We start from the raw sequence: 15,095 nt of genomic DNA on the forward strand, positions 1-15,095 counted from the left end.
CTTGCCAAAAATGCATAACCTCAGCCCAGTCATGGGAAAACATCAGACAAATCCAAACTGAGGAACATTTGATAAAAAATGAAAAATAGTCTTCCAAAAGTATCAAGGTCACAAAAGACAAGGGATACTACAGAACTGTTATAATAGACTGTAGGAGACTAAGATAAAATAACACAATGTGGGATCCTGGATAAAATCTGTGAGCAGAAAAAGGGCATTAGTGAAAAAACTGATAAAACCTAAAAAATAAGATTTGGAATTAATAGCATCACACCAATGTTAACCTTCTGGTTTTGATAACTGTGCATGTGACTGACAATATGTACTACACACTATTAGATAATTGTACTAAGACATTATTAACATGAGGAGTTGGGTGAGGGATATATAGACACACTCTACCAATGGCCCAAAAACAAAGTAAAAAAGAAAATAAAATTTAAAAAAGAAAAAAAGAGGAGATCCAACTTCTGCAGATGGTGGAGGGTGACAAGCAGTGAGTGACTCTGTTTTTGGAGAAACACAATAAACATCTGTGCCGCTAAAAATGAGCCGACACATCATCTTCCAGCAGCAGCTTTTATGTTCCCAAAGCACTTTGGTTCTTAGAACAACTCTTGGTGAGCAGACTGGATGGAGGCTGCACCCAGAGAGGTCAGGTGGCAAAAACAAGCATGGCCACCAGCAGAAGATTCAGGTTTCCTAGCTCCTGGCCCAACCCTCTTTCTACCATACCATGCCTTTTTTTTTTAAAGCCACCAGCAGAAGATTCAGGTTTCCTAGCTCCTGGCCCAACCCTCTTTCTACCATACCATGTCATTTTTTTTTTTTTTGAGGTCAGGTGGCAAAAACAAGCATGGCCACCAGCAGAAGATTCAGGTTTCCTAGCTCCTGGCCCAACCCTCTTTCTACCATACCATGCCTTTTTTTTTTAAAAAAAAACACCAGGGGGAGTGGAACGACACTCTCTATCCCACCTATTACTGAGGAGAAGAACAGAATTTAAAAGAACTGTTGTAAGTTAAAAAAAAAAAAATGAACATGACTTTGAGATCCAAATGTTAGTGGCTGAGCCAGGCTGAAGCATCAAGAGAAAGACAAGAACCATGCCACTTTCTCCTGTTCCTGAGTGGAGCTGATGTGTACAGCCTCCCCTGGAGGAGAGGCCGGGAGGGGCAGATCCACAACGCAAGCCCCACTTGGGGACCCTAGATGGTTTGCTAAGTGGATCGCAAAGTTCCCAGGAAGCTGGGACACTGGCAGGTAACACCAGCACCCTGTGTCTCACACTGAACTACCCCACGGCCAGACCAGGCACAGTCAGGTAGGAAATCAAGGGGACAGGGGAGCAGCCCATTTCCTTTGGCTAATTCTGTATTCTAACATGTGAAAATTGGACAAGGAGGAGACAAACCTCTGCAAAAACTTCCAAATAAGAATTCCCTCCACTACAGACTCTCTCTTGAGATGCCTATAAACAAAAGAACAATTTCTAGCAGCTTCAGCTATGAGGGGGAAGAAAGGTAAGAGGAGATGGTGGGGATGACCAGAGCTCTGATGTGCTGGTGGCCTGGAGAGGGCTGCTTGGGCCGAGGCTGTGGCTCCAGCTGGTCACCAACCTGCCACGTAGACCTGGAAGGTCAACGATTTCCTCTGGGCTTCATCCTACTCAGGACACTGACCTGGGTCATCTCATGATTCTCCTGTTCCTTTTTGTCCCTCTCAGAGTGTCTGTGGGATTTGAGGACAGTGGCTCAGGACTTGAATTTGCAAAGGGTGGGGTCAGCCTGAGAGCAAGAGCTTGGACAAGCTCCCAGAAGGGCTGGCCTTGCTACAGAACGTCCTCCTGAGAAGCCTGGCCCACTCACATCTTCGTCAGAATGGGAAATCCCTGTTTGGGAGAATGGCAAAGGAGGATCTTGCATGAAATAACCGAAGTCAGCTGGTCAGTCTGTTGCTCTTCTGGTTCTCTGGGCAGAATTCAAGATGGCTTGACCAGGCGACGATTAGGAGAAAGGGCGACTCTTGGGGTGCCTGGGAAACACATGCCTGAAATATCATTCTCACTGCCTATCTGTGGCTCGACTTCCATTTCCCCAACCACCCAAATGTTTTAAGAAATCAAAGCCTGGTCAGGAGGTAGAGGAAGCATCCAAGAGAAGTAAAGACAGCCTCTCCTGAGTCAGGCAGAATCGGGTCCTGACACCAAGCCCCCATCTTATCAGAGTGCTCATCAAATTAGGGCTTTCACTGCTGCATAGTCTCCCTTGATGATTCTGTGGGGTGTCTGGATGGTTTTCAGGTATCTCTACAACAACGCAAACCTACATGGCACTGCACAAAGCACTTTCACTACAGATACTCCTAGGGGAGTAGCACCTCCTGGAAGCTAGCAGAGGATAAAAAAATTTGTGAGAATGAGGTTTATTATACCCACTGGAGCATGAGCATGGAAGAAGGAGAGATGAGACTGCCTTTTAAAGATGGCAGTGGACTCTAGCAAATTCATCACAATGCCTCAACCAGACTCAGTGAAACTTTGTGGGCATCACGGGGCTTTAGACCTTCCTGAAGACAGTTATTATGTGTCAGGCTGTAGCAGATACTGGATCCTGGTAAATGTCAGTTTGCCACAGTGATCACGTGTGACCAGATTTACTAAGACCCCCTTCCCACATGTCTGAGGCATGCAGTAATTCCCATCTGGTAAGGAGTTATCTACACTGTCTCCTGATCCTCCCTGGTGCCTGGCATGTTGTTTAAAATGTGTAGGCTGCGGATACTCTGCAGCAAATGCTTCTGCACATATGGTTTCAAGCTGGGGCCTCCCCACAAGTTGCGCTAGGGGTGGTTGGTGGCAGCTGAGGGAAGTCCTTGCACCTATCTCCGTGTGGTGGGCAAGGCTCAGCCAAGCTCACTTACCTATTAGGTGCTAATCAATTACTGAAGGCACTTCTACTATCAGGGTAACATATGGCTTATTGTGGGTTACTATTTCAGAGAATGGAAAGGCCTAAAACCCTCCAAGTCTTCCCCAGCCACTGGCAGACATCAGATTATACCATCAAGTTGTCTCCCTTTAACTCTGGGTTACTATTTCAGAGAATGGAAAGGCCTAAAACCCTCCAAGTCTTCCCCAGCCACTGGCACACATCAGATTATACCATCAAGTTGTCTCCCTTTAACTCTAGCTTTTTTTGCTACCTAGACACAAGATGAGTGATCACATTTAAAACTATGGTGAATTCTCAGCATTTTACATCATCTTATATAAATGAAGGGCCCAAAGAACAAGCTTTGATAAGAAGGGATAACTGAATTTGTGGACCTTACTAGAATGAGTAGGGATGGGGGCTTGGAGCAGGATAAAGTCAATTTTTAGTTTACAAACAGCCTAGAAACTGAACAGAACAAACAACACCCAAGCACTTTCCACACATCACACTGCTCAGCCCTCCCTAGAGCTCTCAGCACGGTGCATGCAGAAGGGGAAGCGGGGGGAGATGAGGGCAAACCATGGCGAGTAATAATCACCACACAAGTTTGCTGTGAGCGCTCAGTCACATCATGAGTGACTTCCTAGCCCTCAGTAACACAAGTCAACAGACATATGAAGCAGGAGTCACCTCATGCTCGGGGGCACTGAGGCAAACAGGACAGCACCATCTTCCTCTAAGGCACAGTCTAGCATCTTCCTCTGTTAATATAACTCTTGTGCCCAAATCCCTAGTGACTGTCTCTTCAAATGGGAGACTGACCCTTCCCTCCCCCTAACTATAACCCTGCCACAGCAGACTACCAAGGACAGAAAGTTTATCTTATTTTCTTTAAGGCATCATGAGTCCTTTTCTTTTTTTTAGGGGGGGCTGAGAAAACATTCGCCACAACAGATGGTTCCGTGCTGATTCTTCTGTGTACACCACAAGAGAGAAGAGCACACAGAAGCAGGGACACTAATTCTGTGGCGGGGAAGATGAAACAATTCAAAAACTAAAGTTCCCTATCATTTTAGTTTTATGGTATTTCTAACCACCCAAATTATGCAGAATTATCCTTAAAAAACAAACAAACAAACAAACAAACAAACAAAAACGAAAAAGGTTTTAGGCTTGAGGGCTTATCTAGTATAATCTCCTTGTTTACAGACAGGAAAGCTGAGGCTCAGAGAGCTGAGAGGATGTCTCTGGGTGAACAGAGCCCACGAGGAGCAGGGCCAGTCCTCCAAGTCAAATCCTCCACTGGAGACACTGGCAAGCCTCCAATTACTAATAGACAAAGTAGGTATGTCACTTGAAAAAGGGCATTTCTCTTCAAAAACCAATTCTTAAAATGCAGCGTTTCAAATGGGACTGATGCCTTAGAAGAGAGTTTAAAATGATTTCTGTAGGGCGCAGCATCTCAGAGAGAACCTTACGTGAAATAAGGTCAAAACACTTTTTTTCCTCGGGGTTCGTCTTCACTTGGCAGGTTAACAGGTTGAGCTTTGCAGGAGGCCGGTTAGCCTGTTTAAAAACAGAAAAAGGAGACAGGTGAGAAGGAACGGAGAATCAAACAGTATCACTCCTCATGAAAATATTGCAAGAGCAGGCTTTTTACTAATTTGCAAAGATATCTTACAGAAGGGAGACCCTACATGGGAAGGCTTGAGAGGGGGACATTACAGTGTCCTTAAACCTCAGCTCCACACAAGGGCACCTGCCCTCCCTGCAAAGGCACACTCCGTGTCTCACAGACCCACCTCAATGTGGGACTGAGTGGCACCAGCTTCAAGCTGCTGGAAGTCAGTGGGCTCCTGAGATCAAAATGCTCCCTGGCTAAAGCTCCAAACATTTGGTTCTGATTCCTCCTGATGACACAGATGGTTTGCTGGTAACTTGGGCACCCAGCTCCATTTCTGATGACCTTAAAAGTGTTTTCCTGAGTGTAAGCTGCACTTCCAGGGAAGCTAATCTCATGGCACAAAAATGGCAAAGAAACAATTTTCCCTACTTTCTGAAGTGCTAACAGATAATAGATTCGTATTCCTAAATGCCAACCAACACCGTCACTTAAGTTGCAACATAATACGTTTCATTCATATATGTAACTCCCAACCCCCCATACACACAATGGTAACAAGAGATCACAACACACTTTTGTCAGAGGTGTGTCAAAAATGGCTATTTTATTACAGTTTCAAAAAATATAATACTTAGTCCAAAAAAGCAAAGGGCAGAGGGCAAGAAGTAATTTCAGAAATGAAAATTCCAAATGGCAAAATGCCTCATAAATCTTGCAGAAATCTCCAAATATGAATGGGCTTAGCTTACTCACCTAACAAACTGCTAAAGGAAAGAGCAAATGAAAATGTCTTAAACTTTGACTGTTCTTGTTCCTGACTTCCCTTGGCCACTAATCACTTCAAGATAAAAAGCTTGGATTTGGGATTAATCCAGATACACACAGGCTGGCCCGTGGCTCACTCGGTAGAGTGCGGTGCTGATAACATCAAAGCCACGGGTTCGGATCCTATATAGGGATGGCCGGTTTGCTCACTGGCTGAGCGTGGTGCTGACAGATACACACACATATACATGGATACCTGAGCAGATATGTGAGACCCTCATGCATTTACAGACCCAGTACGTTCTCTCCACTAACTCTGCAGAGTTGGGGTGCGGGAGGCATTGGGGGAGGGGTGGGAGTAGAAGGCAATCTGCATTAAAACTGGACTAATAAGGATCAGAGAGTGAAAGATTTGCATTTGATAAAAGAAGTCTGCATTCACAAAAGATAGATAAACAAGGTTGTACTACACTTTCCTGGTTCACAGTTGTGCTAATTTTATCTCCTACATAGATGTCTTCATAGATATTCTTCATAGTCTAGATAGCTAACAAAATTCCTGGATCATGAGAATCAGTATTAGAAGACTCCAAGCTTTGCTTAACCTTGCAAACCCAGAAAGTTTCAAGTAATAGCACATTGACTGTGGATCTTTACCTGTAGGATTAACTGGCTTATCCAGGAACCAACACACCAAATGATATAGTCCTACAGTGACGAATAGGAGGCGACACTGTGTACGCAACCAAGCGCTTTAACACGGGTGCATGGCCCATATATTGTGGTGTCTATATTGTTACCTCCCCATGACCGCACAACTGTATATGTGCAATTTTTAAGGCTACTTCCAAATTGTGGTGTCCACTGGGTCTTAGATACAGGAGTAGTAAAAAAAAAAAAAAAGGTTAGTGCACTTTGATAAATACAGAAGCACTTTCACGAACAAGAGGATGATTTTGAATAATAACAGCTGTATTTACTCAGTTATTATTATGGACTTACACAAAGCAGGCACTGTTCTAAACATTTTTCATGAATTAATTCATTTAATTTTCCTAATCACCCTTTGTGGTAGGAACTACTCCAATTTCACAGGTAAAGATATTGGCCTGGACAGACTAAGTAACTTGATTGGAGTTGCACAGCTTGGAAGCAGTGAAGCCAGGGTTCCAACAAGCTAGCTTGACTCCATAGTGCAAGTGCTTGACTGTCACTCACCCTTTCCTCAACGTGGTACCCATGGAAGACAGAGTTGCTTACCTGGATTTATCTTTTAAGAGCAGCAAAGGACCACAATCTCAATTACTACTACCCCACCTTCCCCACCTCCAACATATAGTCTTTTTCTCTGTTGTATGGGGAAAGCTGTTCATTCTCTACTGAGAAAACTAATATCAAAGACAGATTTCTTACTTCACAGCATCTGAATATTACAAAATACAGAAAGATACTCATTACCTTTATTTGAAGTAGGAATAATTATAAAGGCATAAATGTGGCTGCATAGTAAAAAATCACAACCATAAGAATGGGTCCTCAAAACATATAAGCTGGCAATCTTAAGCAATATCAGCTATTCTAAGTTTTTTTTTTTTTTTTCTTTTTGTCTTTTTTCGTGACCGGTAACGGGATTGCAACCCTCGGTGTCGCGCCTGCACCGTGCTCAACCAGTGAGCGGACCGGTCTCTATATGGGATCCGAACCCTCGGTGGGAGTGCCGCCACGCTCCCAAGCGCCGCACTCTACCGAGTGCGCCACCGGGCCGGCCCAGCTATTCTAAGTTTTACATTAATAATTGCTTGCTATTTGTCCATTCAGATTGGATATTAGCTAACAGCAAAGCTGTAAGAAAACTTTATGGGAGAAAATTCTATCCATTAAATTCTCTCCCTGCTGCAATCTGGAAAAAACAGTGTTACCATTTAATTTAGCTGTAGGATAGTTTTTTTTTTTTTTAAAAAAGATGACCGGTAAGGGGATCCTAACCCTTGACTTGGTGTTGTCAGCACCACGCTCACCCAGTGAGTTAACCAGCCATCCCTATATGGGATCTGAACCCGGGGCCTTGGTGTTATCAGCATCACACTCTCCCGAGTGAGCCACGGGCCAGCCCTGTAGGATAGATTTATGTAATTCACAAGATACCAGTATTCCTTGAGAACCTAATTTGAGAAGCCCCGATTTGGTAGAAAACTCAGGAAGGAGGAGAAAAAAAGATCCTATACCCTTAGTGTTTGCCATGAAGGCACAGATTATCATTATTATTATTATTATTACTGTCCTGTCTTATTGGTTTTTATTTTTTGTTTTTATTGAATCATAATTGATTATACATATTTTGGGAGTGCAGTGTTGCCTATCATTATTTGTGATGGCACAGCTTATTATGATTCTGTTTTTTTTTTTCCTTTTGTCTTTTTTCGTGACCGTTAATGGGATCGCAACCCTCAGTGTCGCACCCGTACCGTGACCGGCAATGGGATCGCAACCGTCGGTGTCGCGCCTGCACCGCGCTCAACCAGTGAGCAGACCGGTCTCTATATGGGATCCGAAACCTCGGCGGGAGTGCCGCCACGCTCCCAAGCGCTGCACTCTACCGAGTGCGCCACCGGGCCAGCCCATTATGATTCTGTTTTAATCAATCACACCATTCTAATTTTTCCAAATTTGTCAGGCTTTTAAAGGAAGTTTATAGTCTTTCTGCATGTTTGATTAATCATTTTAAAAGATTTTAGATTGTTTAAGAGTCAGTGGATACTTCTTCCAGTGTAACATGGACCCTAGCCCCTGGTGTGAAATTGCTGTGAATTTGTCAAAGAGAATACCTAATTAGAGTTATTTCGTCCCAAAGATCACTTCTTCCCAGTGCCAGAAAACACAATTAGCCTTGGCTAACGGGGAATAGTAACTTGGGCTTTCACTGAACTCATCCCGGATGTTATCCTCATCCCTCTGCTCAAATGCAGAATAAAACAATTTCATTTCCTGAAGACTGCCAGCCTCCTGAGAAGGGTTTTCCTAATAGTGTAAACACACCCTATGTGCTTCCACTTCTTAAAGACCTGATTCTCAGCTGTGTACCAGACACTGCTCTGAGATTTCCATTTACTCAGGCAAGTCTGAAAATTTGCCCTTTTTTCCTGATGGCAAACTAGCATACTCTGGAGATGCTGGCTAAATAGGTAAGCTACATAAAAGAGTCAAATCAAAACCAAACCAACCCAAACAAAAAAGGCATCTCTCAACTCTCTTTTTCAGTATAGGTTGATTCACATCACCACAAACAAACTGTTCAGGACTCTCACTTCCAGAACATGGAGAACAACAAATAGGGAAAGAATAGAGAAGGAATACTCGGCAACTGAATGGAGGCCTAGAACACTAACCTACTTGTTTTCCTGCAAGGCACTGGGGTGGTGGACCAGGACAGAGCCAGACCTGCCACCCCTGCAGGCTGCAGCAGGCACTGGCTGCTAAATGCAGAATGAAGCATCCAGCAGTGGAGATTCCCTGAGGAGGGTTTCCCTTCTAAACACAAAGCACTTATTAAATATGCATGTTGTATGACAAGCTGAGCTGTTAGCATCCTAGTGAAGCTAGTGATAACTGCACTATCTGCCAAAAACTGGGGCAACCCATCAAAATTTAAAGACAATTAAGCCTCCGTGTCTTTTGAGAGGAAGCTTAAGCAATGGAAGTGACTCAAAGTGAGGTTTACGCTGTCAGCAAAGGATCAATAGGCCTGTTTTCATCTGCTATGGAGGGAGAGCCACTCACTGACTTAAGCTGAGGGCCTGGGTCTAGGGGAGCTCTTAATGAAGCAAATATGCCATATGTCTTAAGAGCTGTAAGAACATGAAATAGAACTTAGTCTTATTTTATGATAGTTTCTGCACTGAGGCAATAAACCTGAGTTAAAGCAAATAACTGAGTGCACAACAACTTGAAAGCAAACCACAGAATCACAGGTGTTTAGATCAAGAAGGGAAACCAGCCATCATCCAATCTAACATTCTTAACTTTAAGATGTGTGATGGCTAAATAAAGTCACTCCCCTTAGTCTACAGAACTCATACCCACCCTCCACCATGTATATATCTACATGGAAAGAACATCACATTAAGGTCCGAACTGCATGGCCCCAGGACTGAGGTGGTGATCATAGAACCAGTGAAAGCTGGATTAAAAGAAAAAAGAGAAATGACTTTTATTTGCCCAATCAAAAGACACATTCAGACTCCTAGGTCAGAGGTCACCAAGAGGTCCCAGCAGACTACACTTGGTGTATGCTAGTTCTAGTTTCTGAAGTGGGAGCTTCCCATAATGGACTTGGTGAAAATGAAGGGACCTCAGTGGAACACAGTCCTTGCTTCTGTGACATCCTCGAGGTGGAGTTTTACTCTACTTCCTCATTGAGAAGGGCTGTTTCTTGCGAGTCCTCTTTGAGCAATGACCTGTGTATAGGGGCCTGAAAAACCCATCTGTGCTCCTGCCCAGTCCTGCCTTTCACCAGGGGATGGAAAGACAAAGACGAAGATTCAGGGTTATCGTCACTACCATCCACTACCAGGACTGAGGCTGCTAGTGTGCATGCAGTGCTAGGTCTCCACATGGGTAACAGACATGCAACCCCCACCTGCACTCTCACTACCAACAAACAGCAACCAGCTCAGCCTTGAGGCATTTCCAAAACTGTCCACCAGCCTATATGGTTTTCACCAGCTCCAGTCACACCAGGTGAGGAGATAACATGCCTGATGCCACTGTGGAAAAGAAAACTGTGGCCTGAGGGGCTGCATTTGTAACTGTGATTGAAGCTGCTGGTTTCTGAAAGCTAGATTGGTAAGTAATTTTAATCTGACTGTTTTTTTCATAAGCTCAACATACAGGGCTCAGCGTTTCTTGCATGGGCTCTTACAAATGGGTTGACAGAAATAGGACTTGATCAAGTCTGGGTGCAGAATGTCAGATTTCTATAAGAAAATTACCGATCTCTCTTTTCTCTTGAATTTCTGATTCCCAGAGTCCTGACCACTTGAATGTTTTTTCCTTAATGGAAAAGTAGAAATCTTCCCAAGTGAGATGTTCAATTTCTAGAGACAAAGGTAGCTTGGGGAGCAGTTTGCTGTTTTGTGGTTTCTGGAAGTCACAGGCTTCTAAATAAAGATAAGCTGGCTTACCAGCTACTCCTGACTCTGCTAGGTAGTGAAAGATAACAAAGCTTCACCTGGCTGAAAAAGCGTAAGTAGGGTGCAGGTGCAACAAACTGAGAACTTTTCTAACCCAAACTTTTCTAACAGGGAAATTCTTTAAAAGGCATCCTTAATACCATAACACACAGAGAACAACTCGTGTCCTCTAACTTCACGAAGTCCTCCAACACCAACTTCATCTAACTATAGCAGAGACCATGAATTAAAAGAGAGTACTTACGGTACCATGGGAGATGGTCAGAAAACCATTTTTAACTGAACATTTCCTTTTCTGCCACACTTTTCGGATCCTTGTGGATAAGTGGGAAAAACAATAAGAGTTCAGACATTTTGGACACAGGAGATAATGAACGTGCATTTCAACTCTCGCAGCACTATTTTGCCTACCCGTCGCTCTTCTTGTAGAGGTTGCCATTCCGCTCGGTTCCGTGCTCTTTGTTTCCCTGAGGCTGATGTAAGCTATAAGCTGTACTCTGGCGAATTTGTGACTCCTGGAAAATGGCCAAGATGTTGTTTTTAATATTGTCCAGGTCCCAATTTTTTAAAAAAAGCAGTACACTAAAGAAACTTATGGCCTTAAACGTTTTTTTGTTTGTTTGTTTTTAATCAGAGAACTTTCTCATTCTCACCACAGCAAAAGAGGGACATAAAATTCATATCCAGGAACTCATAAATGCCATATATCTTGCTGGAAAAAGAAATGTCAAAACCAAGTACTAGTCCCAAACTAGCTGAAAGAATGAACCACTTGGAAGTTACAAGGCTTTATTTCATCATGAGCCTGGTGTTCCTGATAATGGCAAGAGGCTCCTGGTACAGCAACAGCAGCCCTCAGGAAGGAAGGTAATGTAATGTGTTGGAAAGGGCATGGGCTTTCAAGCAAAACAACACAAACGAGTTTCTGCCTCTTACTACAGACAAGGTACTTAAGCTCCCTGCCTCAGTTTCCTTCTTTGTCAACAGGAAAACAATACCTCGTAAGGACAGTAAATATAGTAAGGATTGAGTAGGATCACATGTGTAAATACCTGGTACAAAACAGATATTGAACAAATATTCACTTCCTCACCCCATCAATCTCAAGTAGGGGGGTCCACAGCACTTCACCTAACTGCTCCTGACCAAGGGGAGCCTTCCACACAGGGTAGACCATCCACCTGGTTGGCAGAGAGTCTGAGGCTACCACCATCAGGAAACTCCAGCCTATAAGCATCCAACAGGTGCTCAACTGGTGCTTAACAAATGATATCAGATGTGCTGAGCTGAGAGTACAAGGGGCCCAGTGCCAGCACTGGAAATTCTGGTAGACCTAAAGGAAACAAGGTGGGGAGCAAGACATGAACAAACAGTTCAGGCAATCGGGCAAGGCTGGGACCAACCTGTATCTGTTTATTGAAAATCCCTGATCCAGTTCATTTCTTAATGGAAGAAACAGACACACAGTGAAATGAAGAGATTTACTCAAGGTGCAGAGCTCCTCAAAGCAAGAGCAGAGAGTGGAACAGAATCCCACCTCCCACTCTGATGATCCTTCCTTATACCGTGTTGCCTCACCAGAGGATTTCCTAAGATGCTAGGGCCTGTCCCATCACCGCCACCAAGCAGCTGACCATCCTTGCAGAAACTAAGCACATGCCCAAACAATGAAAGAATTAATGCATGAAAATCAATGTGATCCGAAGTGAGAATAACAGTACTCAAAGAGTCAAACGGAGAAAAGCACAGGAAGAGAGAGTTTGGAAATGAGTTTTAAAGATGACGGCAAGGGCTGGCAGAGTAGGAAGGATGTTCAAAAACATGGGGAGGGCAAAGTGGAAGGAGTAGCCACTGCTAGGGGAAGCAGGGACAAATACTATAGTTCAGATAAAGTGGACCAGGTGGGAGAAGAGACAGGTAGGCTGGTGTCAGAGTTTAGACTTCATCTAAAAGCAACAGTGAGCCACTTGGATTCTTGACAGTTTGAAAAAAAGATTTTTAAAGAGCAAAATTTTTTAATTTTGATGAAGTCCAATTTATCTACTATTTCTTTTGCTGTTTGTACTTTAGGGGTGATGTGATATATAAGAAACTATTGCCTAATCCAAGGTCACAAAGATTTATACCTATAAATCCCTTCTAGGAGTGTTGTGGTTTTAGTTCTTACATGTAGGTCTTGACCCATTTTGAGTTAATTTTTGATTATGGGGTGGGGTAAGAGTCCAAATTCATTCTTTTGCTTGTGACTGTCCAGTTGTCTCAGTACCATTTGTTAAAAAGTCTATTCCTTCCCCATTGTCTTGGCACCCTTGTTGAAAATCAATTGACCATAAATGTAAGGGTTTATTTTTGGACTCTCAATTCTATTTCAATGACCTGTATGTCTATCCTTATGCCAGTTCTGCACTGTCTTGATTATTTCAAGTAAGCTTTGTAGTAAGCTCTGAAATCAGGAAGAGTGAGTCTTCCAACTTAGTTCTTCTTTTTCAAGACTGTTTTGGCTATTCTGAGTCCCTTGCATTACCATATGAATTTTAGAATCAGCTTGTCAATTTCTGCAAAAAGGCGGCTGGGATTTTGATGGGGATTACACTGAATCAATTTGGGAAGTACTGTCATCTTAGCAATCCACGAACATAAGTGTCTGGCACTGACTTTTTAAACTCTGCAATTCTCGTATATGTGGAACAACTCTGCCAAAAAAAAAGAAAAATAGAAAAAAACTTCATCTGAGCAATCCGTAATGTGCTCAGACACTCTCCATTATTGAACTGACAACAGACTGAAACAAGCAGATCCCAAAATGGAAGAAATGACTTCATTTCCCAAAGAGAGTTCACGCAGCACTCATGGCTCTGGACAATTAGGGCAAACAGCTCATTCACGGCATGCGAAGGGTCCCACTCTCCATATCCTCTCAAAAGGGCACTACATTGGCACTGGAAATCTAGAGCGAGCCCAGCTTTAAACACTGCTGGGAATAATGCAGTGTACGGGAAATGGAGAAATACTGTTCACCTATATGCATATCTGTGAAAGACTAAAAATAAACCTGTCAAGACTAAACTGCACAACCAAGAAAAACGTCCATTGATTTGTGGAGGGAGAAAAACCTGTACAAAGTAAGTGGTCAAATCATGTGACACCACCACTGAAAGTATTCATGCCAAGAAAATAAACCTGTCAAGACTAAACTGCACAACCAAGAAAAACGTCCATTGATTTGTGGAGGGAAAAAAACCTGTACAAAGTAAGTGGTCAAATCATGTGACACCACCACTGAAAGTATTCATGCCAAGAATATTAATCGGAACTATTTACAGATCTTATGAACAGGATAAAGGACATTCCTCTCTTCAGTAGAATTGGGCCCTATGCCAGAAGTTAAGGGAAAAATTACTCTGTTTTATTCTTTTCTTTAGACAGGCATTTCTTGAGTCAATTAAAACAAGCAAGCAAATTTGAAGCTAAGCTATCATGTAAAACTTGAAATTTGTAAAAAAGAGGAATACAATCTGTTTGACATAAAATTGAACCTGTTTTAGCAGTACTTATCTCAACATCTTCTGGGTGACTTTTAGGTGACCCAACAATAGACTTTCTTAATCTGTATAAAACACCCGACTAAGCGAAAGGGTGACAAAGGAGCCAGCCCTTTCATGTGATCAAGGTTTCCATTTAATTAAATATAATTAAAGAGAAAAGAGCCTCTCTTTCTGGGGAGAAGAATAATCTAACATGTAAGAGAGGCAAGTGACCAGGGTGGTCCACAGTGCCCTGATTCTTGAAGATTCTCCAATGTACCTGCACTTCCCTAAGAGCAACAGGGCAGCCTAAGACTCAACTGAGGACGTCTTGAGTGTGGAAACTGTATCTCTGAAGCGTGCGGGTTAAGCTGGCACTTTATGAGATTTCAGGAGGTACTCATAAAATTCTGTCAATGTTCATAAACTCTGTATCCTATGACATCCAGATATGTTCTCAGATCCCGGGCACTACCCATGATCTTAACTTTTTATTTATTTATTTATTTTTGTCTATTCAGCTCCTCTGCCTTTTTTTTTTTTTCTTTTTACAGCTGAATTCTATCAATTTTTTATTTTATTTCTTCCAAATTTTATTTTATTTTGTCAATATACAATGTGGTTGACTATTGTGGCCAATTACCGAAACCTCCCTCCCTCCTTCCTCTCCCCGCCTCTTCCAACGATGTCCTTTCTGTTTGCTTGTCGTGTCAACTTCAAGGAATTGTAATTGTTGTGTCTCCCCCCGCCCAGTTTTTTTGTGTATTTATTTATTTATTTTTAGCTGCCACAAATAAGTGAGAACATGTGATAATTCTCTTTCTGTGCCTGACTTGTTTCACTTAATATAATTCTCTCTAGGTCCATCCATGTTGTTGCAAATGGCAGTATTTCATTCGTTTTTATAGCTGAGTAGTATTCCATTGCGTAGATATACCACAGTTTCATTATCCACTCATCTGATGGTGGACATTTGGGCTGGTTCCAACTCTTGGATATTGTAAAGAGTGCTGTGATGAACATTGGGGAACAGGTATACCTTCGACTTGATGATTTC

General features: G+C 42.8%; 1 protein-coding gene across 1 annotated transcript in view; it reads right to left on the reverse strand.

Moving 5' to 3' along the window:
• Positions 1-15,095, reverse strand: part of ASAP2 (ArfGAP with SH3 domain, ankyrin repeat and PH domain 2) — a gene marked incomplete at its 5' end in the record, with an annotated part of 83,252 nt that overhangs the window by 46,808 nt on the left and 21,349 nt on the right. Inside the window, 3 exons of the mRNA XM_008589311.1 lie at positions 4,415-4,502; positions 10,759-10,828; positions 10,926-11,029. Coding sequence (XP_008587533.1) covers positions 4,415-4,502; positions 10,759-10,828; positions 10,926-11,029 — 262 coding nt within the window. The remainder of the gene's footprint in view (positions 1-4,414; positions 4,503-10,758; positions 10,829-10,925; positions 11,030-15,095) is intronic.

The sequence above is a fragment of the Galeopterus variegatus genome, unplaced genomic scaffold (genome assembly GCF_000696425.1).
Source record: "Galeopterus variegatus unplaced genomic scaffold, G_variegatus-3.0.2 Scaffold5364, whole genome shotgun sequence".
Taxonomy (NCBI): Eukaryota; Metazoa; Chordata; class Mammalia; order Dermoptera; family Cynocephalidae; genus Galeopterus; species Galeopterus variegatus.